Source organism: Helianthus annuus, chromosome 3 (genome assembly GCF_002127325.2).
Source record: "Helianthus annuus cultivar XRQ/B chromosome 3, HanXRQr2.0-SUNRISE, whole genome shotgun sequence".
NCBI lineage: Eukaryota > Viridiplantae > Streptophyta > Magnoliopsida > Asterales > Asteraceae > Helianthus > Helianthus annuus.
In genome coordinates this window covers 174,376,212-174,402,742 of record NC_035435.2, presented here as the reverse complement: position 1 = coordinate 174,402,742, position 26,531 = coordinate 174,376,212, and the positions used below count along the sequence as shown (strand labels likewise).

The 26,531-nt window shown below is 31.9% G+C and overlaps 4 protein-coding genes across 4 annotated transcripts; 2 read left to right on the top strand and 2 right to left on the bottom strand.

The window, feature by feature from the left end:
* The first annotated feature begins 228 nt into the window (after positions 1-228).
* On the top strand, positions 229-3,701 carry LOC110931014 (F-box protein SKIP16). Its single transcript, XM_022174408.2, has 5 exons — positions 229-568; positions 1,537-2,253; positions 2,326-2,544; positions 3,207-3,313; positions 3,403-3,701. Exons 1-5 carry the CDS (start codon positions 347-349, stop codon positions 3,479-3,481), a joined length of 1,344 nt encoding a protein of 447 aa, XP_022030100.1. The 5' UTR covers positions 229-346; the 3' UTR covers positions 3,482-3,701.
* Positions 3,702-7,723: 4,022 nt separating this feature from the next.
* Positions 7,724-8,659, top strand: LOC110932649 (metalloendoproteinase 3-MMP). Its single transcript, XM_022175970.1, has one exon. It carries the CDS (start codon positions 7,724-7,726, stop codon positions 8,657-8,659), a length of 936 nt encoding a protein of 311 aa, XP_022031662.1.
* A 167-nt stretch (positions 8,660-8,826) lies between these two features.
* LOC110932648 (endochitinase EP3) lies at positions 8,827-10,263 on the bottom strand. The gene is made up of 2 exons (XM_022175969.2): positions 9,843-10,263; positions 8,827-9,405 (listed from the first exon to the last, which is right to left on the bottom strand). Exons 1-2 carry the CDS (start codon positions 10,249-10,251, stop codon positions 8,996-8,998), a joined length of 819 nt encoding a protein of 272 aa, XP_022031661.2. The 5' UTR covers positions 10,252-10,263; the 3' UTR covers positions 8,827-8,995.
* A 6,213-nt stretch (positions 10,264-16,476) lies between these two features.
* Positions 16,477-18,260, bottom strand: LOC118490280 (chitinase 6-like). The gene is made up of 2 exons (XM_035987804.1): positions 17,838-18,260; positions 16,477-17,116 (listed from the first exon to the last, which is right to left on the bottom strand). Exons 1-2 carry the CDS (start codon positions 18,253-18,255, stop codon positions 16,707-16,709), a joined length of 828 nt encoding a protein of 275 aa, XP_035843697.1. The 5' UTR covers positions 18,256-18,260; the 3' UTR covers positions 16,477-16,706.
* Between the last annotated feature and the right edge of the window lie 8,271 nt (positions 18,261-26,531).

Sequence of the window (26,531 nt, the reverse complement as noted above, 5' to 3'; positions counted from 1 at the left end):
CAACAAATTTGAAGCTGGGGGTAAGGTTGCGACATAACAGCAAACGTTAGAGAATAAAATTGTAATTATTTCGTTAGAGGGGGTAAATATGCCAATCACCCTAAACTTCAAGAGGTAAAATTGCACTTTACTTTTTTTTATTTTTTGATGTGGGATATTTTTTTTTTATTTTTTGATGTGGGATATGAAGCAACATAATAAATTTGGGTAGACTTGTAAGCCGAACAAGCATCCAAGTGGCACGTGTGCGTGTCACTACCCCCCATCGAGTCACTATCCCACTTCAACTTATCCTTCCGTCTGTTGTTCTCATCATCGACACCTGAATCCCTTCTGATCGATAACAATGTCCTCTAAACCACCAATCGGGCTAGATTCCATCAGCGCCTTAGCCTTTCACATCATCGTCTCCAAACTCACCCCTTGTGAGGCTGCAGCTGTCGCATGCGTCAGCAAACGCTTCAAAGGTTGGGCCTCCGATGACTCTCTCTGGTCACTTTTCTGTTCTCAACAACTCGGTCTCTCTTCGCCTGTTGATCCTCTCGGCAATCCCTCTGCTTCTTTTAAGGTCAATTCATTCTTCATTTCTTCACCTTTTGTTATTATTATTATTGCGATTAGGGTTTCGAAAAACTGTTTCGAGCCCTAGTTTTCAAATTCATAACGATTTGGATATTGATTTCGGAAATGGAGAGGATTAGCGTTGAGATTTGATGGGGAAAATGAAGAAAAACTGGATTTAGAAGTGATTTTTAGATAATTAGTTGACTGAAGTTGTGGATTTAGGGGTAATTAATTGCATTTAGGTAAATTATTAGGGTTTATGTGAATGCTTAGTTTTTTCACTGATAGTACCTGCTCTTTCAGATCAGAATGTTTTAATCTTGAATAATTAGAAATAATTTGAAATTTAGAATCATAATCACTTTTTGTCTGTCTTTAAAACTGATTATGGTAATCTGGTGTATGATAATCTTCATCCAAACACTTCTTTTCAACTTGTAAAAGGTTTTTTTTTTTTCGTCTTCTTTGTTTCGCTCAAGCAGTCAACGATATGCTATTGTTTTTATCTGGTTTGGTTCACTCATATGAAGCTTATAGAGCATAAATGAACCAAACCAGATAACAATAATAGTATAGATAATAACTATGCCGTTAATGCGGTTAAATATTGGATATCGGTCAAGGACCGATATTATAGGTTACCTCGGTGAGATATCGATGGGAGGATATCGGTAATTTTAATATAATGAAGAATTTATATATATAGCAATTTAACACTAATAATTCAGTGATATATTGGCCAAATATCGGTGATATATCGGTTGTATCGGTCAAATATCGGTGATGTGTCGGTCAATTTCGCCGACAATATTGGTACCGATATACAGACCGATATTTGACACCAATATTTACTAGAGGCCCGATATGACCGATGGAACCAATATATCACCGAGATTAATAATTTAACACTAATAATTTATGCCTATGATACGATCATTAAGCTTATTTTCTTGCTCTCTTTCTACATTCCAGGCTGCTTACGGAGCATGGAGAGAAGCATACAGTATGTACCCATGGCCTTTAGTTCTACGAGTGAAAAACGTTTGGGACCGAATCAAAAACTGGTTGAGCGGTAATTTCCCGGAGGCGTTACCCACTCTTCGTAAGGGTGCATCTGAAGCTGAACTAAACGAGTTAGAAAAGTCTTTGAAAGTCAAACTACCTCTTCCTACTCGAGTTCTTTATCGCTTTTGTGACGGTCAAGAACTGTGCAGTGATGTATCAAACACAACAGCATCAAGAAATCTATGTGGGTTGATCGGAGGTTACTCTTACTACAACTATCTTGTTAACGTTTACTTGTTGCCACTAAACGGTATAATCAAAGAGACGAGAGAGATGGCACGCCTACTTAAATCGACCAGACCTAACTATATCGTAACGGCGGTTTCCGATTACACCGAGAAGATGTTTTTTCTTGATTGTGAGGCTGGTCAACTCTACGTTGGCACCAAGAATCTTATAACAAGACGAGAAATGATGCCGTGTGTACCAAATGAGTTAATAACTACGGTGCATGATTCAAGAAGCGGGTCGCAGCAAGATGCTATGCTGTTATGGTTGGAAGAACATGCCCGCCGCCTCGAAAACGGGATTATAAAGTTACGTGAGGAAGGAAATCTTCGAAGCATCAGTTTGTTCCCCGAAGAACCTCCGCTGTGTTCTGTAGCTACAACATGCGGTGTTCAGGTGTAGTTAAATTATAATTGCTTATACAATGTTTCGAGTTTAAGATATAATAGGTCGCTTATATTGTTACAGGTTCGAGCGTCTGCTGTATTTGTACCTGAATTCAGTGACCTTATGCAAGAAGCTGAGAAATATATGTTTGCATACTCGATCCGTATGTCGCTTAAACCCGAGGGATGTTTTGTCCACGGTATGTCCTTTGAATCGTGCCAGCTGTACTGGAGGCATTGGATTATCAAATCCAATGATAACGTTGTGGATGACGTCAATGGTGAAGCGGTGATAGGCCAGGTATATCATTCTATCTCAATTCTAAAAGGCAAATTGGAAAATAATAATCCCATCTTTCTGAAATTGGCCGATAATAATCCTAAGTCAGTTATTAGCCAATAATAATCCGACCTCGTCCATTTTTGTAAAATAGTCTGCCGTTAAAATAAGCTTAACGGAGTTACGGAGTTAAGTGTTTTTCCGAATCACAAACCTATGTTTTAGGGCTTTTGATCAGAACGAGGATACGAGTCGATTGATGTAAAACTTACCTCGAAATTGTGTTCGAAATGGCTTGAATTTTGTTAATTGGAAGTTAAACACCCGAATTGAAGCACCGTTTTCGTGGGTTGAGGGCAGTATTTCGAGGTAAGTTTTACATCAATCGACTCGTATCCTCGTTCTATCAAAAGCCCTAAAACATAGGTTTGTAATTTGGAAAAACACTCAACTCCGTTAAGCTATTTTAACGGCGGACTATTTTACATAAAAATTGGAAGAGGTCGGATTATTATTGGCTAATAATTGACTTGGGATTATTATCGGCCAATTTCAGAAAGATGGAATTATTATTTTCCAATTTGCCATTCTAAAAATCTTGAAAAAGCTATGTAGTTTTAAGAAAGCAAAGTTTGGTTATGCACCAGAAGCTGCTTACGGATTGTTTGTTTGCGTTTCTACAGTTTCCATTGTTACGTCCAGGGAAGAAAGAGTTCGTTTACGAAAGTTGCACACCTTGTCATGCTGCACCTGGATCGATCGAGGGTTCTTTCACGTTTATCCCGGGCAGGTGAGCTGTGTTATGCTCATCATATCTTTTTTTTTTTTAACATTTGTTTATATATAGACTTGTGATATGTTTGTATAATCTGTTTGTAGATTGGCAGATCCAAAAGGAGGCCCCTTTGAGGTTGAAGTTGCTAAATTTCCTCTGGTTTTGCCAGATTACATCTTCTGATGTAACTGTTCTGTTCTCCATAGTCACTGTCTTGCCATAAAACTGTTTGTTTGTTTGTTTGTTTGCATGTTTGTTCTTTTTCTGTCTTCGAGTTTTTATCAAGGATGTTGATATATCTCGTGTAATAACAAGGCGTCTCTTGCTTGTGTGCTAAGACGGACGTACAACCCAAAATCTTGAAACGCCCATGTCTAGTCAGGTGTCACGTCAGATTTCTGCTCATCTTCTTAAAACTCCCAATTGCCACAACAACCATAAAAACATTCTTGCATATTCTTTCATTTTCTTGTTATCACAGTGTTTTATATGTTGGATACTAGGTTAGAACCCCGTGTATTACACGGGTTGAATAAATGTAATTTTATATATTAAATAATAAAAAGTTATATCTTTATGAACCCCGTATATTCTACGGGTTAAATAAATGTAATTTTATATATCAAATAATAAAAAATAGTTATATCTTTAAAAACCCTGTGTATTACACAGATTAAATAAATGTAATTTTGTATACTAAATACTAAAAACGTCGTATCTTTAGAAAACCCGTGTATAATCGTGTTGCATAAATCTACCAAATAATAAAAATATTACATCCTTAAAACCCCCGTATGTTACACGTGTTGAATAGATCTAAAAAAAGTTATATCTTTAAAAACCATGTGTATTACACATATTAAATAAATGTAATTTTGTATATTAAATACTAAAAACGTCGTATCTTTAAAAACCCGTGTATAGTCGGGTTGAAAATCTATCAAATAATAAAAAAACTTGTATCCTTAAAAACCCCGTATATTACACGTGTTAAATAAATCTAATTTTACATAGCAAATGATAAAAAGTTATATCTTTAAAAACTTCGTGTATTACACGTGTTATATAAATGTAACTTTGTATAGTAAATAATAAAAAAAGTTATATTTTAAAAAATCTCGCGTTTTACACGAGTTGAATAAATATAATTTTGTATACCAATTAATAAAAAAATTATACTTTTAATAAATTAGAATAACATTTAATATTAATTTATTATTTATATATTTAATATAAGATAAGTAGGAAAAAGAGGTATTTGTTTAAAAATGTATTAAATTAACAATTTAGATTTGATGATAATATTTTATTAAAGTATGATAAGATTTAATATTAATTTATTATTTATTTATTTAGTTAAAATAAGATAGATATAGATTTGAGAATACCTTTTATGAATGACATGTGTCCAAAACTTGGTTTCTTTTATTACAGTAGATGTTGTGAGAAAACATTCAAAGATATCTTGAAATTGATGAATATGTTTACCTACTCAACTGATTACTCTTAATTTACTATTTAAAATTATTTTTAAAATCTTTTTTTCTTAATTCTTAATTTGTTTTCTTAATAAAACGACTTCAACTAATAGTAACCAAGTTCAGAGTCGGCTTTGGGCATGTGCCGGAGGTGCCACCGCACAGGGCCCAAACACCGCACAGGGCCCAAATATATCTTTATTCTATATAAGCCTATTGTAGAACAAAAGAATAAGGATTCCACTTTGTCCGAATGGAAACAACACTTGTATATGTACATGGTCGTTCCGAGTTCGAAACCTACTAACATTGTTTTATTCTTTTTTATTGTAGGTCCCCTTGTTCGTATGGATCATCACATAATTGTATGTCTAACATAGAGTGCGGAATCCTCTAGATCAGATTTGTTACAGAAATGAGTAGAAAACAGAATTCACTGTCAGACGGGTCTTTTATTGATTATCCAAACTAGAAGTTTTACAATCAATTCAAAACCTCACAACCTCATAGCCACTATCTGTGATCTTGTCTAAGAACCCTAAATTTCGAATTCTCTTTCTCTCTAAACTTTCTCTCTCTAGAATTCTCTAACTCTTCTAACTACTAAAACACTAATCACAAAACATGTTTATATACCACATGTTTGTGAACTGGGCTTCCTACTGGGCTAGGCCATTTTCAAAGCCCATTACAACAAATAAACTCCCTAACTAATAAGATAAGCCCAATACAAAATATCCAAAGACTAAATAATCAAACTATTAAGCTGTTGTCACCGAATATGCACCAACATTTATTTTTCTTCAGTTGCTCCATGTTCTGTTTGGGCCTCAAGGGGCTGATTCAACTTATATTATTAACAAGGTGAAAGGCCCATAAAACTTATTTTGTAGTCTTTAGTTTCTCATTTAACCATTTACATAATAAATTTTACATATTTTCTTGTTTAAATGTGTAATTACTTTTCTATGTAACTATTTACATAAAAAGGGTGTACATGTTTTCTTGTTTGAATTTGTAAGTTTTTTTAGTTTCTCATTTTTTATATAACCATTTACAATATAAACCAAGTAGAACTCAATATATAGTTTATAGGTTTATTTATTTATTTGTGAAAAGTCCGTGTAATCAAACTAAGTTGAATATGTTTATACATATCACACTTCTTTTTGCGGGAAATATTTAAGTGTTAGTTAACTTTTGCTTGTCTAGAGGGTGTTAAAATTAATTCAGGTATATTAATTTATTTGTAACATAAAACTTGGATTTATTGTTTTAATTAATGCTAATTTGAGATGTGTATTCTTTCTATGAACATGGATAATTGTGAGGATTTGTGACAACTGATAAACCATTCTGAAACTAAGTGTGCTCATAATTATACCGATTTTTTAGGTAACACTCAGATCCTATATTTTGATTGAAACATATGATGTGCATATTAGAATTTTGGTTGCTAACCGTGGACTTTGAGATATGCAAATTGTCGTCGGACCCTGGCAACTTATTCATTAGTTGAATACAAATGGAGAACCTCATTATTCGTTTAACTATTTAACATAGATCATTTTGCTATTTTTTATGTTTATAGTTATTACAACCATCGTCCTATTACTGATTTTATACAAATAAGTTTATATGTATGGCCCATATTTTCAACTCGCACAGGGCCTAAAAATTCTTCGCGATTCTCAGGGACGGCCCTGACCAAGTTTTTAAGTGTTCTACTAAAATCATTCAAAGTTTTTCGTTCTTCCTATGTAATTTTTAGATAAATGTTCATTTTTTATAAAAATTTACTAAAATCATTCAAAGTTTTTGTTCTTCCTATGTAATTTTTTAAGTAAATGTTCATTTTTTATAAAAATTAAGTTGGGCAAATGGAACATGTATAAATATTAGTTTTAATTTTAATAGGTGATAATTTCTTTTCTTTTTTTCAATTAACTTGTAGTAGGTAATAATATTCATACATGTTTTATTCATCTGGCTTAATTTTTAGATTTTTCTATGTTCAAAAATTTTACATAGGATTAAAATAGTCAATGAATCAATAAAAGTTAAGTGACTTTAAAGGGAAAAAATTGAGTAACTTGCTTGTTACTATTGTATAAAGTTACTACTTTTGTAAACATTAATATTAATATTATGTAATGATTATGTAGCAAATAATATATAACATAGGATTAAGAAGCTTTGCCTTACATAAATCATATGTATATGTAAGGTGCCTTTTTATTAATTATGGAAGACAACCTAGATCTTCTCCATCGCTATTGAGAGACTCGCGTCCTGACTGGCCTTCGTATGGCTGCTTAATCCCTCTCTCATCCCTCCCTCTCTCTCCTTTGCCACGGATCTAGCTCTGTCCTCTAGTGCGGCCATTTGGAAGAGCGATGCCGGGTCATTCTATGGGCTCTTTAAAGTGCACCCATAGAAAATAGTCTTAGGGACTTCTAGCATAAAAGTGATGGTAAATAATGTCTATCATGGATTGTTATTGTTTTTGCAAGATTGGTACCTTCAGATTGAACTAGGTTTGTGTGGTATTTTTATGTGTTATGTTCTTTTTATTAATAGGACCAAGGGAATCTCTATTAATTAAGATATAGCATGAATTTATAAATAAAATAGTATTATGCGACGCGTAATAAATTCAAATAATGAAATTTGGTTAGTCGATGCGTTTTTATTCTAGTTTTAAGTTAACCACATTTATAACTTTTTAATTATAATTTCATGTTGCACAAGACTAATGTTAGGAAATGTATCTTATGCTTGTATTAATTAATAAGATTAACACGTTTCAATTTAGCTCAACTTGGTGTTAACGTCATGGAAATACCCATCTAATTTGGTAGATTTAAAATCAGATAAACAAAGGTTTGAGGAAATCCACATAAATAGAGTTTACTAAGCTTGTAAACTTGTTTCTATATTTGTAATAATGGTGTCTATTCTCTCATTTTCCTTTTCATGTATTTTCTTTCTTTTTTCTTTTGTTCTACCTTTATTTTCATCTTTTCAATACTCTCAATTGCAAGAAAATAAGTTATTGGATAACACCACAAATCCATCACCTTTTGGGTTTCTTAAAAACTTGAAAGGGTGTCAAAAGGGTGACAAAGTAAAAGGCTTGAGTGGTCTTAAACTTTATCTTAGTCATTTTGGATACCTAAACTACCAAACCAACTCTAATGTCACAAATCCGAAAGAAGATTATTTCGATGAGGAGCTTGAGGCGGCTATCAAATCGTACCAAGCCTATTACCGTCTCAATGCCACTGGAGTGCTTGATGAAGCCACGCTGTCCATGATGGTCTTGCCTCGTTGTGGATTTCCCGATAAGGAAACTCATCGACATAGTGATCAAACTTTATATAACGTCCCTCACTATCGGTTCTTTCCAAATAGACCAAAATGGCCCAACGGAAAAAGGCATCTAACTTATGGTTTTGGATCACGCTTCCCCACCCGATTCGTGCCTCCTATCACAAGAGCTTTTAGTAGATGGGCTACTACTTCTCAATATTTCACATTTTCAAGAGCTACAACTCCTCAAAGCGCTGACCTAAAGATTAGTTTTGCACGTTACGACCATGGAGATGGGGCCACATTCGACGGGCCTGGTGGAGTGATGGCCCATGGTTTTGCCCCTAATGATGGAAGGCTCCACTTCGATGCGGATGACCATTGGGCGGTGGGAGGGTCCTCAAATGCTTTTGATATTGAGACTGTGGCGTTACACGAAATAGGGCACCTACTTGGACTTGGTCATAGCCAATATCCAAATGCAGTAATGTATGGTACTATTAGCCCAGGAGAATCAAGAGTAATAACTTTAGACGACATCCGAGGGCTTCGGGCTCTATATGGTAGTTGAGTTAGCTTGCTTGCTCTAATTGTAGAAAAATAAAAAGGTGATTTCGTGATTTTAGTGTGCTTCTAACTATAAGTGGAATTATGCAATAATAATAAAGTGATTTCGTGCTTGAGAATACATGTTGTGTGATTTTTGTTAAAGGTTTCGGATTTAATACAACAATTAGATACTACTAATTAACCTTCATTAAGACAATTATAAAAGTACAACATTTGCCACCATGAGAACAATTATTCCATACCAAACTATTACTTGAACTCATAACACGTGACCAAATACTCTATAGGTAATTAGCTAGACGCACGAGACATCTTTCATATATCAAGGTCTAGGCGTCTAGCACATAAGATTATTACCCGTCGGGACACCAAATTGCCTACAGTAATCGGTGTAGTACTTGACACGCGAGTTCATTGCGGCTCTATTCCCACCGTCACATTCCCCCCCATTGATAGCCCGGATGGTAGCTCCAAACCCTTTACCAGAAGCAAAATCCCAATGAACATTTTCCATCCAAAACCACAACGCGGTCTTGAATGAAACCACTGGGTCTGTAGCCACGATCTCTGGGTTGTTGAGCCCGTCGAACCCTAGGCTCTCTCCCGCCGAACCGTAGTTGTAGTTCCATGAGAGTTGAATTGGGCCTCTCCCATGGTAACTTTTCCTAGGGTTGCATGGATATTGGGTGTTGCTTTTATCACAATAGTTTTTTGAATGACCATCTATCTCTTCTATGTAACACAAGTCTATGCATACATTAAAAGTCAAAATTAGTAGCATATTTTGACCAAATTGTCAAACTAAATTAACACCGACTTAGTAAAACGACTTAACTGCGATTTTGTCCCTCTGGTTTGGTGGAAAATGCCACTTCAGTAAAAAAAATAAAAATTGCGCCCGTTTCGTCCTCAACATTTTTCAAACGTGTCACTTCAGTAAAAAAAGATAACGCCTTGCGCCAGTTCCGTCCTCAACATTTCTAACGGCACGTTATCTTTTTGGATTGAAGTGACACATTTTAAAAATGTTGAGGACGGAACTGACACAATTTTTTTTTATTTTCCATCAAACCACAGGGACGAAAATGACAGTTAACTCTAGTAAAAATTAACACTGACTTAGTAGTTAAATGTATGTCACGTTCTTTAATAACAAGTATTGTACATTAAAAAAATCAACTTACGTCCTGTCTCATGTGTAACATGAGCAAAGAAAGCTGCAATTTCGCGCTTTGAATCGTCGAACGAACCAGTTCTACCAAACTGTTGATAGTCCCTGATGACTCTGAGAAACGCATCTTGCGTGTAAAAACGTCTCCCAGGACAATTGCCTGCAGCCGTGGAAAATATACCGTTAAAAAACGCTTGCGTCACTATACGAGAAACATCGGCATTATTTTGAGGGGCTGGTTGAGAACACGGGCCGCCTCGACATCCTTTTCCACAATAAGCATTGCCAGTGCCACAATAACCGTATTGGCTACAACATAGGCCTCGAGCACAGTTGCACTTTTGGGATGCAACTGGCGCGGGGAGGAGTATTCCAGACAGGAATACTCCAAGGAATAGAAGGGTTGAAAGTTTTGTTTTCATTTTGTTTTTGTGTTGTTTTTGAAAATCTAAGGATACTTATAATGTGAAAGTCTCCTGCAAAGTCTCCCACTAGTTTCATAGTACATTTTAAAAAGTAGTTTTTCTGGTGCAAAGCATGTATATTGAGTTACATTGGTTGAAATTATAAGCCATAAGCTTAACTCCTCCACTATGGTCAGTGGCGGATTTAATATCTTTCTTTCGCAAGGATTGAATTTTTATCGGTGCTTAAATGTCTCTTATCTCGACATCCAAATTTTCACTTCGAGTTAGGTCAGGTCACATAAGTAATGATAATTCGTTTTGCGACCGGGAAAATTAAGAGCTAATTATAAATGAGGGTTTTGAGGTAATATAAACATTTTTTTAAGCTACAAGAAGTGTAAATTCAGTCATACATCCAAAAATCAACTGTTAAATTGGTGTTTATTTAATTGATAATGCGCATGAACTAATAGGAAACATCAATTATGGGATCGACTTTTGGATATGGCTCTATCATAATCACTGCTAATTATACAGATTAGTCACACCTCCACTAGAACATAAGTTGAGCTTATATGTTGAATCTAAAGAAATGTAACAAGTTTTTATATATGATTTCAAATAAAAAAACTGAATACACACATGTGCACTACAAAAAATAACGGAGGGATGATGCTACACCAATGTCAATGAATATTATACGAAGATGGTAAAAAGGACGGTATCTTCATATTAGCTAAGAGTACTTTCCGTTAAAAAAAAGCTATATTGAACCCTTTATATCCATACATTCTATATAATATAGAGGGAAAATTAAAAGAAACAACTAAATAATACAATTTTCTATAATAGAAAAAATTTATAAAGAAAATAAAGTAAACCTTTATATATATATTGAGGTTCATATACAACCTCCTATATTTTATTGTGAGTGTAAAAATTAGAAAAAGTAAACTGTCATTTTGGTCCTTGTGGTTTGAGCAGTTTTGCCATTTTAGTCCAAATTTCAAATTTTTTAAATTTGGGTCATGTGGTTTGCATTTTGTTGCCATTTTAATCCAAATCTCAAAAACTCTCATTTTTTACTGTTCCAACATGTTTTTTTTGTCTTTTTGTGCAGAGGTAGTTTTGTCCAAATACTTTTCATTAAAACATTTTTTTAATTAAAAAGAGTAAACTGCCATTTTGGTCCCTGTGGTTTGGGCAGTTTTGTCATTTTAGTCCAAATTTCAAACTTTTTAAATCTGGGTCCCCGTGGTTTGCATTTTGTTGCCATTTTAGTCCAAATCTCAAAAACTCTCATTTTTTACTGTTCCAACATGTTTTTTTTTTGTCTTTTTATGTAGGGGTAGTTTTGTCCAAGTACTTTTCATTAAAAAATTTTAATTAAAAAACTCAAAAAAATACCCTATCAGAGATCATCTTCAACCTCTCAAATAAAACCCTAACTAGAGATCATCTTCAACCCCAAAATAAAACCCTAACCCACAGATAAAACTCAGTTACAGCCCGGTTTGACCATTCAATTCTCCCCCAAAATGTCTATCTCAACCACCTCTGCATCATCATCTAGGGTTTCACTCCCGTTCAAATGCCGTTCAAATTCCGGCGCCACCACCACGTCTCCATCACTATCACCGCCGTCTCGGCCCCCGAAACCACCACCGTTACCGGAAAAAAACAAGAAGAAACAGAAAAAAAAAAAGTAATAGATTGTCTGAATATGTGATAAGTGGAGGTGTGTTACCGGACTGAACTCATCTCCGACGTCTGCCGCCCCTCATTATAACCTTTCTCACACAAACACCAGACTAGAGAATAAGAGGGAAAGAGAGACAGAGCCGGTGGTGCACCGTCGATAGCAGGCGGCAGCGCCGCCGCTCACCGGCGGCGGCAGACGTCGGAGATGAGTTCAGTCCGGCAACACACCTCCACTTATCACATATTCAGACAATCTATTACTTTTCTTTTAATTTTCTGTTTCTTCTTGTTTTTTTCCGGTAACGGTGGTGGTTTCGGGGCCCGAGACGGCGGTGATAGTGATGAAGACGTGGTGGTGGCGCCTGAATTTGAACGGCATTTGAACGGGAGTGAAACCCTAGATGATGATGCAGAGGTGGTTGAGATATACATTTTGGGGGAGAATTGAATGGTCAAACCAGGCTGTGACTGAGATGAGTTTTGTCTGTGGGTTAGGGTTTTATTTTTGGGGTTGAAGATGATCTCTGGTTCGGGTTTTATTTGGGAGGTTGAAGATGATCTCAGATAGGGTATTTATTTGAGTTTTTTAATTAAGAATTTTTTTAATGAAAAGTACTTGGACAAAACTACCCCTGCACAAAAAGACAAAAAAAGCATGTTGTAACAGTCAAAAAAGAGAGTTTTTGAGATTTGGACTAAAATGGCAACAAAATGCAAACCACAGGGACCCAGATTTAAAAAGTTTGAAATTTGGACTAAAATGGCAAGACTGCCCAAACCACAGGGACCAAAATGGCAGTTTACTCAATTAGAAAAGAAAAGTAATTGTTTGTGAGTAAAATAAAGATAGAGATGAAAAGTCGGATGTATGAGGTTTTTTTAAGTAGAGTCAGGATGGGTTTTGACTTTTAAATATATATACATAGGGTGAGGTTCGGCTACAAAGTTCATTTTCCCTACAAAGTGTACAAGATCATAAAGACCACAATTTCAGCCATAAAACACATAAATAACAGAGTGAATATCACTAAGATGGTGTTTGTTTTTCCAGATGTAAAAGGTCTGCAGTTTGCGGACGACATCTGCAAACGTTTGCACGAGAAGAGGTGGACCAAATGTCTGCAGAGTGTAATAAAAAGAGTGTTTGATTATCTCACATCTTTTTAAAACCCCACATCTGTAAACGTATTGTCCCTTTCTCTTCTCCCAAACCCCTTTCTCTATGAGGAAGATCGATGTTGCAGCTGTATCACAAAGGAGGCAGATGAGGATGATCGATGTTGCAGCCGTCGTCGTTTCCCGTCGATTTCATGTTCGATTTCCAGATCTTCATGTTCGATTTCTCCCAAGTTCTTCAAGATGATTTCAGGTTCGTTTTAGATCGTCGATTTCATCTTCATGTTCGTTTCAGATCGATTTCATCTTCATGTTCATTTCAGACTGTCGATTTCATCTTCATGTTCTTCAAGATTGATTTCCAGATCTTCAATTGCTGTCGATTTCGTCTTCATTTTCGTTTCAGATCGGGTTGGAAGCATCCATGGCTGGAGAGAGGGTTGGAAGATGTTGGAAGACATTGGACCATGTCTGCGTGGGGGGAGAGGACGCGCAAAGGTTTGAAGACATTTTTTAATGAAATGTCTTCTAAAAAACAAACTATCTGCAGAGTTAAACGTCTGCGCGTGGTCTGCGCGACGCATACATAAGAGGCCAGAAGAGGTTTTTCTGAAAAAACAAACACCACCTAAAACATAATATCCAAACCCTAACAGTCCATAAAAACTTCAAAACACCATCGTAGAACTATGAATATAAAACACAAAATGATAATCACATAAAACACACTAAAGTTAGCCATTCGATAATCAAAGTCTTATCATCCAAAACACAACACAAAACCCACAAATATGACGTTTTAGTAATCTTCACTCTGTTATTTTTGGGGTTTGAGTGTATTTTTTAATTGACATTATAGCGTTTTATGACTTTTTACACTTTGTAGGAAAAACAAACTTTGTAGCCAACTCTCACCTTCAAAATTCAAGAAAATTAAACTTTGAATATAACAGTTAAAATAAATTTCTTATTCTCTTAATTTAACGATGTGATAAATTAAAAGTTATAAGCATTGTAACCGCCCCGTTTGACTTTGAATCAATCAAATCTCACAATTGACTACTAGTGGTGGGAGAAGACTTTGACTTGTAAGAAAGCTTCAGTTACATTTACAACATAAAAAATAGTTATTTTATAAAACATTTATTAATTGATTTATGAAAAAAAAATATAGCCAGTTAATATCTTTCAGTGAATCTCTTAAAATATGATTACAACTTACAAGTTAAAGCCGTTTAATTCTTTTCTAGGGGCTTTAGGCAGATGAATCCCTATTTTTTCATCAGTGGAGATTAAATAAATATAAACCAATTTAAATAGATCACATATGCCAAAACAGATATACTTCTAACATTATAATTTGTTGGTCCGGTTGCAAATAATATACAATTCCAGCCCCTTTACTTTTTACCATTAGTCAATCCTTATGCAAATAAATGATTTATGTCTCAACTTTAAAACACATTAATCAAGCCTTACCAATCTTTTAACGAAAAAAGTACGACGATTATTTGGCTACTGGCTAAATAAATCTTTTCAAATTCCAAAAGCTGAAGGAAACTACAAGCTAGTGATATTTTGATGGTAGAATAAGACTTAGGAACTCTAAGGTTCTGGGTTCAATTCTACAATGAGGTTTTTCTCAGATTTATTGTGTTTTCTCCTGAATTGATATGTAGGCGATGATATGATCCGTCAGTGATCTAAATTTGCCGTTAAAAAAAACATTACGGCCAAAGTTGAACATGGTTCCAACCTTTTAGTACCCATATTTTGTTTTATTTTTATAATAAGATTATATAAAAACGTAAACAAAGCTTTGGTGGATTTGATTAATCGAACTTGTAGTAGTCCGAAATAACAACTGTCCAAGTTACCACGTGGTTAGATAATTGCGGTTTCAAGAACATTAAATCAAACTAAGTCAAATGTACTCAAGAATTAATCCGTTACGTTACGGGATATTGAATCAGCATGTTGGCTATAAAGATAGCACGTTTGAATCATAAGTTGTAGGAGACATAGAAAGATTGTTACAGTAACTCTAAGAATTAAAGCTTTTATGTATATAATTAGTCTACTGTGATTAAATTTAAAGTACAGAAACAGGTTTTGAAGTTTATTTTAGAACTAGTTTATAGACCCGTCTATTACACGGGTTGAACAAATACAATGTGTTATGTAAACCCGTGTAACGCATAGACTATATAACCTAGTGACTTAGATAATAATAATTAATAATTATAATAATATAATAATTACAAATAGATAATAATAACAATAACAATTTTTCTCATTTGTTCCTGAGTTTTGCGGTTTTTTTGTCATTTTCATTCAGCCCATTAACTTCATCAAAAAAGTCAGTTTAATGAGAGGCATTTTTATTTTTTTACTTATTTAATTTATTTTTTTTAATCCATATAAAACCCACCCCTTTAATTTATATCATCGCTCAAATGTGAACTTAAAAATCTATGTAAATATTTTCTATTTAACTTAATTATTGTCGATATTAAATTAAAATATAATCTAAATTATATAAAATATAATTTAAATTTTAAACTATATACCATATTCGTTTTTATAGGTTTATCACTTTATTGGCATGGCGGTATAAAATTCGTTGAATAAAGAGTTATATTCACAATAAAGTTTCTTGTTGTATCGGACACCACATGTGTTATATATTAATAATAATTGGATGTTAATATAGTATATCATTAATAAAACAATAATATTGCTAAATTAAAAGATACACGTGTGTAGTTATTCGCAAACAAATTATTTGGTTAGATCAGACAATCTAGGTCTACAAGTATATAACCTAATTTGGTTTGATCAGCAATGATTAAAAAATAAAATTTAATGTCACATATGAAAATAAAAATAAATAAATAAATAAAATACTGCAATAGTATAAGATAAATATTTTTATGTATTACGTATTACATACTTATCTATACTTATGTATAGATTAATAAATTGGATATATTAATACGATATAATAAAAATATGTATTTATTTGTTGTTGTATATAAATTAATAAATTATATATTAATATGATATAATAATAAGAATATTAATAATAATATTAAAGGAGATAATGCCACATAGCATTATTAAGATATAATTTTAAGAAGAGAATACCATCTGGCATTAACATGATTCTTTTATTAGTATTAGATATACTAATTTAATTCTTATAGATATCTAGATTGAAATAAAAAATTCTAAATTCAGATAAAATTGAATAAAACATGTTAAAATCCTTTTAACTTTATTACTTCAAAAGGGAAGATAGTTTGAAAAATAATACTTATTGGATAATATTTTCTCAATTCTTTTCAACTTTTGATCTCAGTAAAACATAAAAATCTATTTAATTACCATAAAGGAATATAATTTGTTAGTGACAAATATATGGAGTGATCAGTGATATACTGATATGTAACATTTGCATTTCATAAAGTAACACTTTTATAACATAAACACTTATTACAACGTACTACTTGAGCATCATCGTGTCAAATATACATGAAGCAATACATTTGTCACAGAGAGATAAGTAGTAAATTATTTTCAAACATAGATACTTATTAAGAAACACTCAAACCCGTAACCCATAAGCCAGATCTGTGGTGACGATTCGAAAGCTAACAACTGAGGTTCTTCCCCGGTGCAACACGAAATTTCTTACAATAACTGGTGTAGTATGAAACACGAGCTCTTACAGCGGCTGGCATATGTCCATTGCACTCACCTCCATTGATTTTTCTAATTGAATATGCAAACCCTTTACCAGCAACAAAACCCGAATGAATATTATTCATCCAGAACCACAACGCGGTTTTGAATGCAACCACTGGGTCTCTAGCTACGATATCAGGGTCGTTGAGCCCATCAAACCCGAGCTTCTTTCCGGCTTGACCGTAGTTGTAGTTCCATGTGAGTTGAAATGGGCCTCTGCCGTAGTAACGTTTCCTAGGGTTGCATGGATACTGTTTGTTGCTTTTGTCACAATATGTTTTTGAATGACCACCTATCTCTTCCTTGTAACAGAAGTCTGTACATGCACATGTAAAATGTCAAAAAAAAAAAAAAAAAAAAAGTCATAACTTTTGACTAATATATATGTCCATGTAATTAGGGTTTAAGTCTCGTAGTGAACAAAAGTATGAATTTAAGAGTAAAACTAGAACTGAGAGTGTGTTTGTTAGTCGGACAAAAAAAAAATTACGATGTGCTAAAGTTGCAATAAGCCATTATATTTCAATTATTATGATCAAATATTTTCGTTGTATTGGCATGCTAGCTTCGTATTATCGTATTTGCGTTGCATTTTCGTTTATTCATAAATTTAAGGTATAATGTTGTCTTTGACATCAGGGGCGGATGTAGCATGGCGTGAGAGGTCAACTTTCTTGGCGAAGTACAAAATTAATGCAAAAAATATATTTTTCTTCTTCGTTTTATGTATCGGAATATACCCCTAAGCAAATATTAAGATACCCTTAGGGCTTTTTTTTATACATCTAAATTTTTCTTTTAAATCTATCAGTATTTGAAATTAGCAAAAGAACTAAGGTATAATGTTATATTTGACATTGTCATTTTAGGTCTTTCAATCACTTTTATTGACAAAATGCATTTATTAAGTTATATTTGAATAAAAAAAATTGCTTCTAATGTTAGTAGAGATAACATATGTGATCTTAACATATGAATAAATTGTGACTACATCACGATTATAAATATGATAAAAATTAAAAAGTTCATCAACTTACGTCCAGTCTCATGAGTAACATGAGCAAAGAAAGCTGCGATTTCACGCTTAGAATCCGCGAGTGAACCAGTTCTACCAAAACGTGGATATGCCTTAATCGCTTTAAGAAATGCATTTCGTGTGTAAAAACCTTTTCCAGGACAACTTTTTGAAGTCTTTGCACCAATCGCGTTAAAAAACGAAACAGTGACTATACTAGCAATGTTGGCATTATTACTTGGAGGAGTTGGAGCTGGCTTAGTACATGGGCCACTTTGACAACCTTTTCCACAATAAGCACTGGTTGTGCCACAATAACCCCACTGGCTACAACACATGTTTTTCGCACAATTACAGTTTTGCGATGCAACCGGCTCCAGAAAGAGGAGACCGGCGAGAAACACACAAGTAAATATGAGAGTTGAGAGGTTTGTTTTCATTTTGCTATGTTGTGTTTGAAAGCAGAAGGTTGGAGGGATATTTATAGGTGAAACTAAGTGTCTTCAAAGTCTCTCATTATGTATTATTATTATTATTTCTTTTAGTTACAAAGGGTACATATGAAGTTAAGGTTTGGTGACTAAGATATATTCTATGATTTTTAATTGAAGTTAATATGTATTATATATGTATTTATATGATCAGAATAATTTGCGTATGTTACAATTGATTATGCTAAGCTATTAGGATGATATTGAGAGAAGTAAAACACGTTACGAAAGATAAGATCGAGTGCATAGACATAGCCACATAGGCATTAAGATAATTGATAATTAAGCTTCACATGATTGTAGAAATATCAAATAAGATAATCAGGATGGATCAGTGTAAAAATGTCAAATAAGATTGATTGAGTTATTAGTGTCTGCCCCTCAAAGTAAATACTAAAAATAAAACTAAACTTTTAAACTCTTTTGTGTTGCTAGTCAATGAAGGTTTGATTAAATTGTGAGAAAGGAAATTAAAGTATATAACTAGTTTTTTATATCACGCGTTGTGGCGAAACCGAGCAAATAATAATGTGAAACAAACGTGATTAGAAAATAAAACATGTTGTTTAGAAAGTCAAACCAATAAGACGATTTAGTGTATCATCATACCGTTTTATGATACCAAATAAATACTTTATTTTGAGTATAACTTCGTTTTTAACAAAACTTGTAACAGAATCTTAGGGAAAGAAATCAAGCACAAGTATAACTTAAAGTATAACTTAAGTTTTTAGAAAAAAACTTATAAACGTAAATTATTAAAGAAGTATCAAATAAATTGATAAATTAATATATGTTCAACAAAAGAAAAAAAAACAATTATTAAAAAAGGTAAAGGAAATATATGTAAAAAAAGAAAAATATGTTATTAAAAGTAAATATAATAATAAACTATTATAATATATTAAATAATAAAATAATAAAAAACTATAGATTATTATAAAAATAAAAGTACTATTCATCAACACTCGTAAACAATATATATATATATATATATATATATATATATATATATATATATATATATATATATATATATATATATATATATATATATATATATATATAGGGTAATGCTAGACAAAAAACCCTAAAAATTTTAGGAAACTCTGGAAACTCAAAGCTCCCGACTTTTTTTTTTTTTGAAAAAAATAACACATGTAATATACATATTTTTAAGAGTTTTGGGCCAAAAAAAACAAAAAAGCGCCGAGTAGTTTTTTTTTAAAAAAAATAAACAAGTTCCAAAAACTTCGTTGACTAACATGTGTTAGACAAAAAATGCTGAAAGTTGCTGAAATTTGTTTTTTTTTAAAAAAAAAAACCCTTCGGCGCTTTTTTGATTTTTTTGGCCCAAAACTCTTAAAAACATGTATATTACATGTGTTATTTTTTTTAAAAAAAAGTCGGGAGCTTTGAGTTTCCCGGGTTTCCTAAATATTTAGGGTTTTCTATATAGCCCAACCCTATATATATATATATATATATATATATATATATAATTATACTTGTATTTGTAATCTAGCGTTAATTGCATGTTGATTGAGGTTCATCTTAGCTATGTTTTCAGAATTGGACTAGACAACACACGAACCAGTCAGACCAATTACTTAATAATAAATATTAGAGTTAATTGTCAAAATCGCCCCTGAGGTTTGAGCACATTTGTCATTTTCGTCCAAAATGACACTTTTGTACCATTTTGCCCCCCACGTTTGTAACTTTTTGCCATTTTCATCCAAACAACTAACTTAGTTTATTTTTTCTATTAAGTTGAAGGATATTTAGATGAAAATGGCAACTATAAAGCACAGGGACGAAAATGGCAAATGTGTTCAAATTCTTTTTAATTTCTTTTGTTTTCAAATGTGAAGAAAAGCCATAAACTCAATCAAATAAGGTTCTTCATTGTTTAAATCGGACTAAAACCCTAATATTTGAACGAACCGAATTCAAATAACTAATTTGAATTAATTTGAATTCGGGTTTCAATCTAACTAATATACAAACTTAAGTTATCATGCGAAATGAAATATGAAAATATTGTATTAATTAAGAATAAGATAAAACCAAAAATAAGTTATGTTGAGTTGGTAAAAAAAAAAAAAAAAACTATAATGGGTTGCTTATTTGAATCAAATTCATAATTCGGCTTTTCAATCGATTACAAACTTACGAATTTCAAGCCGACCTGCTTATTTGGAATAGAAATATATAGGCTTTACATTTTTATAAAGAAGTACATGTTACATGTATATACTTTCTATTACATATATATTTAAATAAAACATTATAATTACACATTACTTTACAATCTTGAGATCAGATGCGAACAAAATTTAAGATCAACAATTAGCTTATTTAAAATTGAGATTAGATGCAAACAACGTTTAAGATCAGCTATTAGCTTATTTAAAAGAATGGTTAAATCAATAATATATAATTAATTTAAGTTAACCAATAGAGTTAGGAGTAAGAAACTACAGAGTAATTTTTTTTTGGATTTAACAACTAAAACACTATTTTGGTAAATATTATTGACACAGCACCATTTTTATAAATACTTTACCACCAACACCATTTTAGAAAAAAACTCCAATATTTGTTTAAGAAACAACCAAACCCCGTCTAAAGGGTTTTATAATGCACCAATTTAAAATGCTTGCATCTTCCGAGCCATCCTACTTCATTTGCTGGATAAAAACAAGTTTGAGTTTTAAGTTGTTTTTTTAAAAATTTATTTATTATTTGTATCAAGGTTATTATATGTAGTCTTTTGTTCAATAGAATTTTGTTTTCTTTCTCTAAGTAGCATGAATATTTCGATTATGTTTTTGAGAGTTTAACAAGAAAATAGCTCGTCGTGAAAAGTTTTTATCACAAAATATTAGATGGCGTTATACTTACTATTTGGTGGGTAATTTTAAGGTTTGGTAACGTTACGTTGTTTGATGGGGGCACTGGCTTTTCTTTTTCGTTAGGAGCGAATTTAAAAGAGTAGAATATGAATTACAAACTTGATACATATGATAATATTTGTTTATTTGACATTTTTCTATAAGGTCACAAGCATTTTAGTTTTATAAAAATTAGAGGTTTAAGTAGATTTATTTTTATAAAATTGACCTATATAAACAATTGGAAATTAATTTCTGTATTAATTTATAAAATTTAAAACATCCTTCGGCTTAATAGAAAAAATTAACTTAGTTAATGGTTAGATGAAAATTTATAAAAAATATGTGACAAAACTATTATTTTTTTCATATAAAAATTGCATGTATATTCTTTTTTATAATAAATGTGACAAAATTAACTAAATAAAAGAAATTAAAAAGAATTTGAGCACATTTTCCATTTTCGTCCCTGTGGTTTATATTTGCCATTTTCATCCAAATATCCTTTAACTTAACAGAAAAAATAAACTAAGTTAGTGGTTTGGATGAAAATGGCAAAAAGTTACAAACGTGGGGGCCAAAATGGTACAAAAGTGTCATTTTGGATGAAAATGGCAAATGTACCCAAACCTCAGGGGCGATTTTGGCAATTAACTCTAAATATTATTGAAAGTCCGGTTCCTGGTCCGATCGGCCATATAGATCTTAGCTACTTAGTTACATTGTGAACTTGAACATTATAAAGGGAGTTAAAATATATACTTCTTATTTATATAGTTATGGTATGGTAAGGCATGATACATGTTAGTGTTTCAGTTTTTAAACCAGCTTATTCAACCTGACATTGCCGCAAGATGAGATGAGAATTCGTTTGGTGTTGTTTTGGTTTGTTATGAACTGACACATGCTACTCGCGTTTCTTGGTAGGGCGGGCTGATTTTAAACAAAATGTAAATGAAAACGCAGATGCGATGTTATAAATAACATTTGGTCGGTATCGATTGGTTCGTTACGACACCGATACAGTTTAGCGCTCGTCATAGCAACAAAAAGAAAAAAAAGTTGCGATATGCACAAAAAGATATCTAAATGAGTTTTTACGTCATTCGAAAACCATAAAAACAAATATCACTAATGGTTCATACTGATACCGGTATCGATGTTGTTCGGTTAGAATCGACATCGTGCCGATATTGTTGAGACAGTGTCAGTACGATCCATCACTAGTACCGCTATAACTTACAATATAAAAAAGATACTCTATTTTCAATATGACTTCGATTTCAACGAGATTTGCTCTAAAAACCACGAAAATGAATACCGACAAGGGTACCAAGGTTGTTCAGACAGTATTGATTCGTTCGTTACAGAAAGAAGAAAAATATCAACTATATTTGACACGTTTGATTTTGAAAAAAAACACTTGTATCCAAACTTAGATAAAAATAAGGATCTCTTTTGAACAAAACATGTATCTAAATGTAGTGAAAAATAAGTACATCTTAACTATATATTCAAAATTTTATAAAGTATTACATTGTATTATTAGAATAACAAAAATGGTAAGGGACATCAATTTTTAAAAATATATTTAAATGTGATGTAGCTTTATGACATGTACGTTTATGCATCGATCACTTGTACATTACTACTCAAAACTTTGTTTTGGAAACAAGTATTATATCGAAATGTAGATAAAAATAGAAACGTCACAGCGACATACTTGAAATTTTATAAAACATCATATCCTAAAAGTTACAAATTAAGGAAACCAAGATATACTCAACGTTAATTATAATAATAAAAAATATTAAAAGGTACAATAACATCAACAAATGTACTTAGGGGGTATTTGGTGTTGCGTTTTCAAAATAGATTATGTATTTTCAAAATAGATTTTGCGTTTTCAAAACTGCGTTTTGAAAAAGCATGTAGGTACATGCTTCTCCAAAACTGCGTTTTGGAGACAGATAATCACTTTTTCATCCAAACACTTTTTTAGAATACTTATGTTTTACAAACACGATAATCAAATAATCACTTCAAAATGTAATCTCAAACACCCTCTTAGTAAGTTCTACAAATAACAAAGCTACTGTTGGGTCCAAAAGATGAGAAGGTTGTAAAAAAAAAAAAAAGCAAACCTTATCTCTATCTATGAGGATTTGAGAGACTCACTTAGCTTAAATCAAACGATAGACAAACAAAGATAACTATAAGGATAGAAATAAAAACTAAAAAATAACAAAAGAAGCGGTGAGAGAGTAACAAAAACATATATGAAACTAAGAAAAACAAAAGAGGAAGAAAAAAAATCCTACCAGCATAGGCTTTTTTTATGGTATGTAAACGTGGTATTAATATGTTTTCCATATGAAATACGATTCATTCAGCTATGTTTTTTCTTGATAATTGTATGGTTATGTTATTATTAGGGTTACTTTTAGAAAATAAAATATTATGTATGTTTTTTCTTGATAATTGTATGGTTATGTTATTATTAGGGTTACGTTTAGAAAATAAAATATTATTTAAAAGGTTTATTTTATTTATAACATCATTTGAGAATTATTTTACAGGCCTTAAAAGATAATCACCAAAAAACTTTTGAATATTTTTTATGACTTTTATGTTGTTTACATAATTGGTCGATAAGTCGATAAAAATAACATGAACTACATATCCAATTCCAGTCGAAGGCATGTATTTTGTTTGACCTTTTACCCGTTTAAATCGAAGGTGTATTTTTTTAATAAAGTTCTCTTTAAAAAAAAACATATTCAATTCCACAGATTTTTTATATAAATTATCCGGGAAACCGTGTCAAAGACGTCGAAAGTCAAAACTTTTATTCTTCTTCCTAATATGCTAATTATTTAAACATAATGGAGAGTCACCTTTAATATCCAACTATTAAATAATTAATGACTTTAAGGTTGCATGGATATCGGCTGTGAAAAAAGCCTTTTAAGGATATAGCATATTCCAAATATATTCTAATCTATCAATTAAAAATATTCACACCCCACCTCTCTATATCTCTATATATACATACACATATATATATATAGATATAGAGTGAAAAAGAATGGAGATTGATCCACTAAAAGTGAATTTTGTCTAAATAGCCTAACAAGGATTTTGATGATAATATGTGACACTCATTATAAGTAGGAAGGAATGACATTTTAGTACTAAAATATTTTGGTCTTTATAATTAGGAGTATGAAAATAACATGTGACACCCCTTTTGTTTTCTAAAAAATACAACAAAAAAATCTAGTACAAAAATCTAGCAAAAAAAATCAAGTACAAAATAATATAGCACAAAAAAAAAAAAAAAATACAACACAAAAAAATCTAGTAAAAAATCCAATACAAAAAAATCAGAAAAAAATCAAGACAAAAAAATTTAGCACAAAAATGTAGTACAAAAATCCAGCGCACAAAAATTTTATACAACATATTTTTATGGGTTTTTTAATCATCATATTTTATATAGCAATATGGTACTCAAATTAAAAATAAAAATACGCTCGAATTTATGGTGAAATTTTTATGAAAAAATAATGTCAGATAAAAATAATAAATAAATAAGATTTTCTCAACATACCTTTATACTCATTTTTTCCATACATTTTCTTCTTAAGCATTGATTTGAAAAATAAAAGTATAAGATTATTTTTCATCCTACTTAGACAAAATAAACTTTTTATTTGATAATTTTCAAAAAAAAAATGAAAATAAGATATAGATATGTGGAAATAATAGAAGCCTTAATTAATTGATTAGCCATGATTTATTAGTTCTACTGGTATGATGCATTAATGGTATGATATCCTTGTTTGTAAATATGAGATTGTGAGTTTATAAGGTAGAAGTTGAATTAAAGTGTTAAAAAGTTGCCGTTTAAAAAACCAATTCATTTTCTAATAAATTCTTTTAATAGCAATCTAATCCAACTTCTGGTACCCCACAACCCAACTTACATCATTTTTTATCATAGGTAGGGCTGTTTACGAGTCGAGTCGAACCGAACGGACCTTTGCTTGTGCTTGACTCGTTTACAAACCAAACCGAGCGGAGTGGCTCATTTAAAACCAAGCCTCAAATTAAACGAGCGTTTTTCGAGCCGTAAATATTCCGAGCGAGCGTCGAGCGAAGTTCGAGCAATTTGGACAAACGTGTCGCCCGATTTAAATTTACTAAGAGAGATAGTGACAATGTTTGGTCTCAAGTTTTTATGTCTTTAAAAGCATGCACATTTCATGGTATTATATTTTTCTGATGAATAACAATGTTGTGGCCAACGAGGCGATAATTATATTGCACAAACAATTACGTTAAGAGCAGGAGACGATCGACCTAGGGTAACGACATGAAACATTAAAGCGATGGGCAGCCTTTCGTTTATCGGTTTAGGTTTTAACTTTTAGATTTGATATTAATTTTTTTATTGGCATGGTTGGGCTAGTACGTCTAGATATAGTTGTAAATTTGTATATAGTTGACCAAAATCTAATATAATGGTATATATAAAACTATAAATTTAATTTATATTTAAGTATATATGTATGTGTAATGTGTGTATATATATAGGTGTGTGTATATGTATAATTTATATTTGTGTATATATATATGTGTATATACATGCTTATATATGTATGTGTATTTGTATATGTATATATATACTAATTAAAAATAATAATGCGAGCCGAACCGAGTCGAGCGGACCTTTGCTCATGCTTGGCTTGTTTACAAACCAAACCAAGCGGAGCGGCTCGTTTACAACCGAGCGTCAAATCGAACGAGCATTTTCCGAGCAATTTTCGAACGAGCGTCGAGCGAGCAACGAGCGGCGAGCGATTTAAACAGCCCTAATCATAAGACTCAAGCCTTCAACCTCATAAAAGGATGCTATTTTACATACTATAATCCCGCTAAGCCAAAGGTCCTTTCGTATCTTCCTAATCAATCGAGCTAAGTTTTACATACACAACTTTTCATATCAAGTAATTACTAAAAACCTACAGAAAAATATTTTAAGTTAAAAAAATTCAAAAACTGAAAACATATTGTAATAATCAGAAGGAAATCTAAATGCTAATTGCTAAATGCTATTAATGTAATTATATTAGAAGTTAATGATCAAATGATATTAATGTGGTAATAATAGGATTTTACATGAATAAAATGAAACTTTTAGATGTTTAATTAAAACATAAAACATATAATTAATAAATAAGTAACTGGTTGCATCACATGTCATAATTCTATGAGCACAATATTTATTTTAGCTTCTTTTATTTCACTTTTTTCATATTTTAA

Excerpts from the sequence above, each read along its gene's own strand:
- LOC118490280 (XM_035987804.1), bottom strand. The coding sequence starts at position 18,255 with ATGAAAACAAACCTCTCAACTCTCATATTTACTTGTGTGTTTCTCGCC. Across the intron at positions 17,117-17,837 it reads TGTTACTCATGAGACTGGAC|ACTTCTGTTACAAGGAAGAG; the intron begins GTAAGTTGATGA and ends GTGCATGTACAG.
- LOC110932649 (XM_022175970.1), top strand. The coding sequence starts at position 7,724 with ATGGTGTCTATTCTCTCATTTTCCTTTTCATGTATTTTCTTTCTTTTT.
- LOC110932648 (XM_022175969.2), bottom strand. The coding sequence starts at position 10,251 with ATGAAAACAAAACTTTCAACCCTTCTATTCCTTGGAGTATTCCTGTCT. Across the intron at positions 9,406-9,842 it reads TGTTACACATGAGACAGGAC|ACTTGTGTTACATAGAAGAG; the intron begins GTAAGTTGATTT and ends ATGTATGCATAG.
- LOC110931014 (XM_022174408.2), top strand. The coding sequence starts at position 347 with ATGTCCTCTAAACCACCAATCGGGCTAGATTCCATCAGCGCCTTAGCC. Across the intron at positions 569-1,536 it reads ATCCCTCTGCTTCTTTTAAG|GCTGCTTACGGAGCATGGAG; the intron begins GTCAATTCATTC and ends TCTACATTCCAG. Across the intron at positions 2,254-2,325 it reads CTACAACATGCGGTGTTCAG|GTTCGAGCGTCTGCTGTATT; the intron begins GTGTAGTTAAAT and ends ATATTGTTACAG.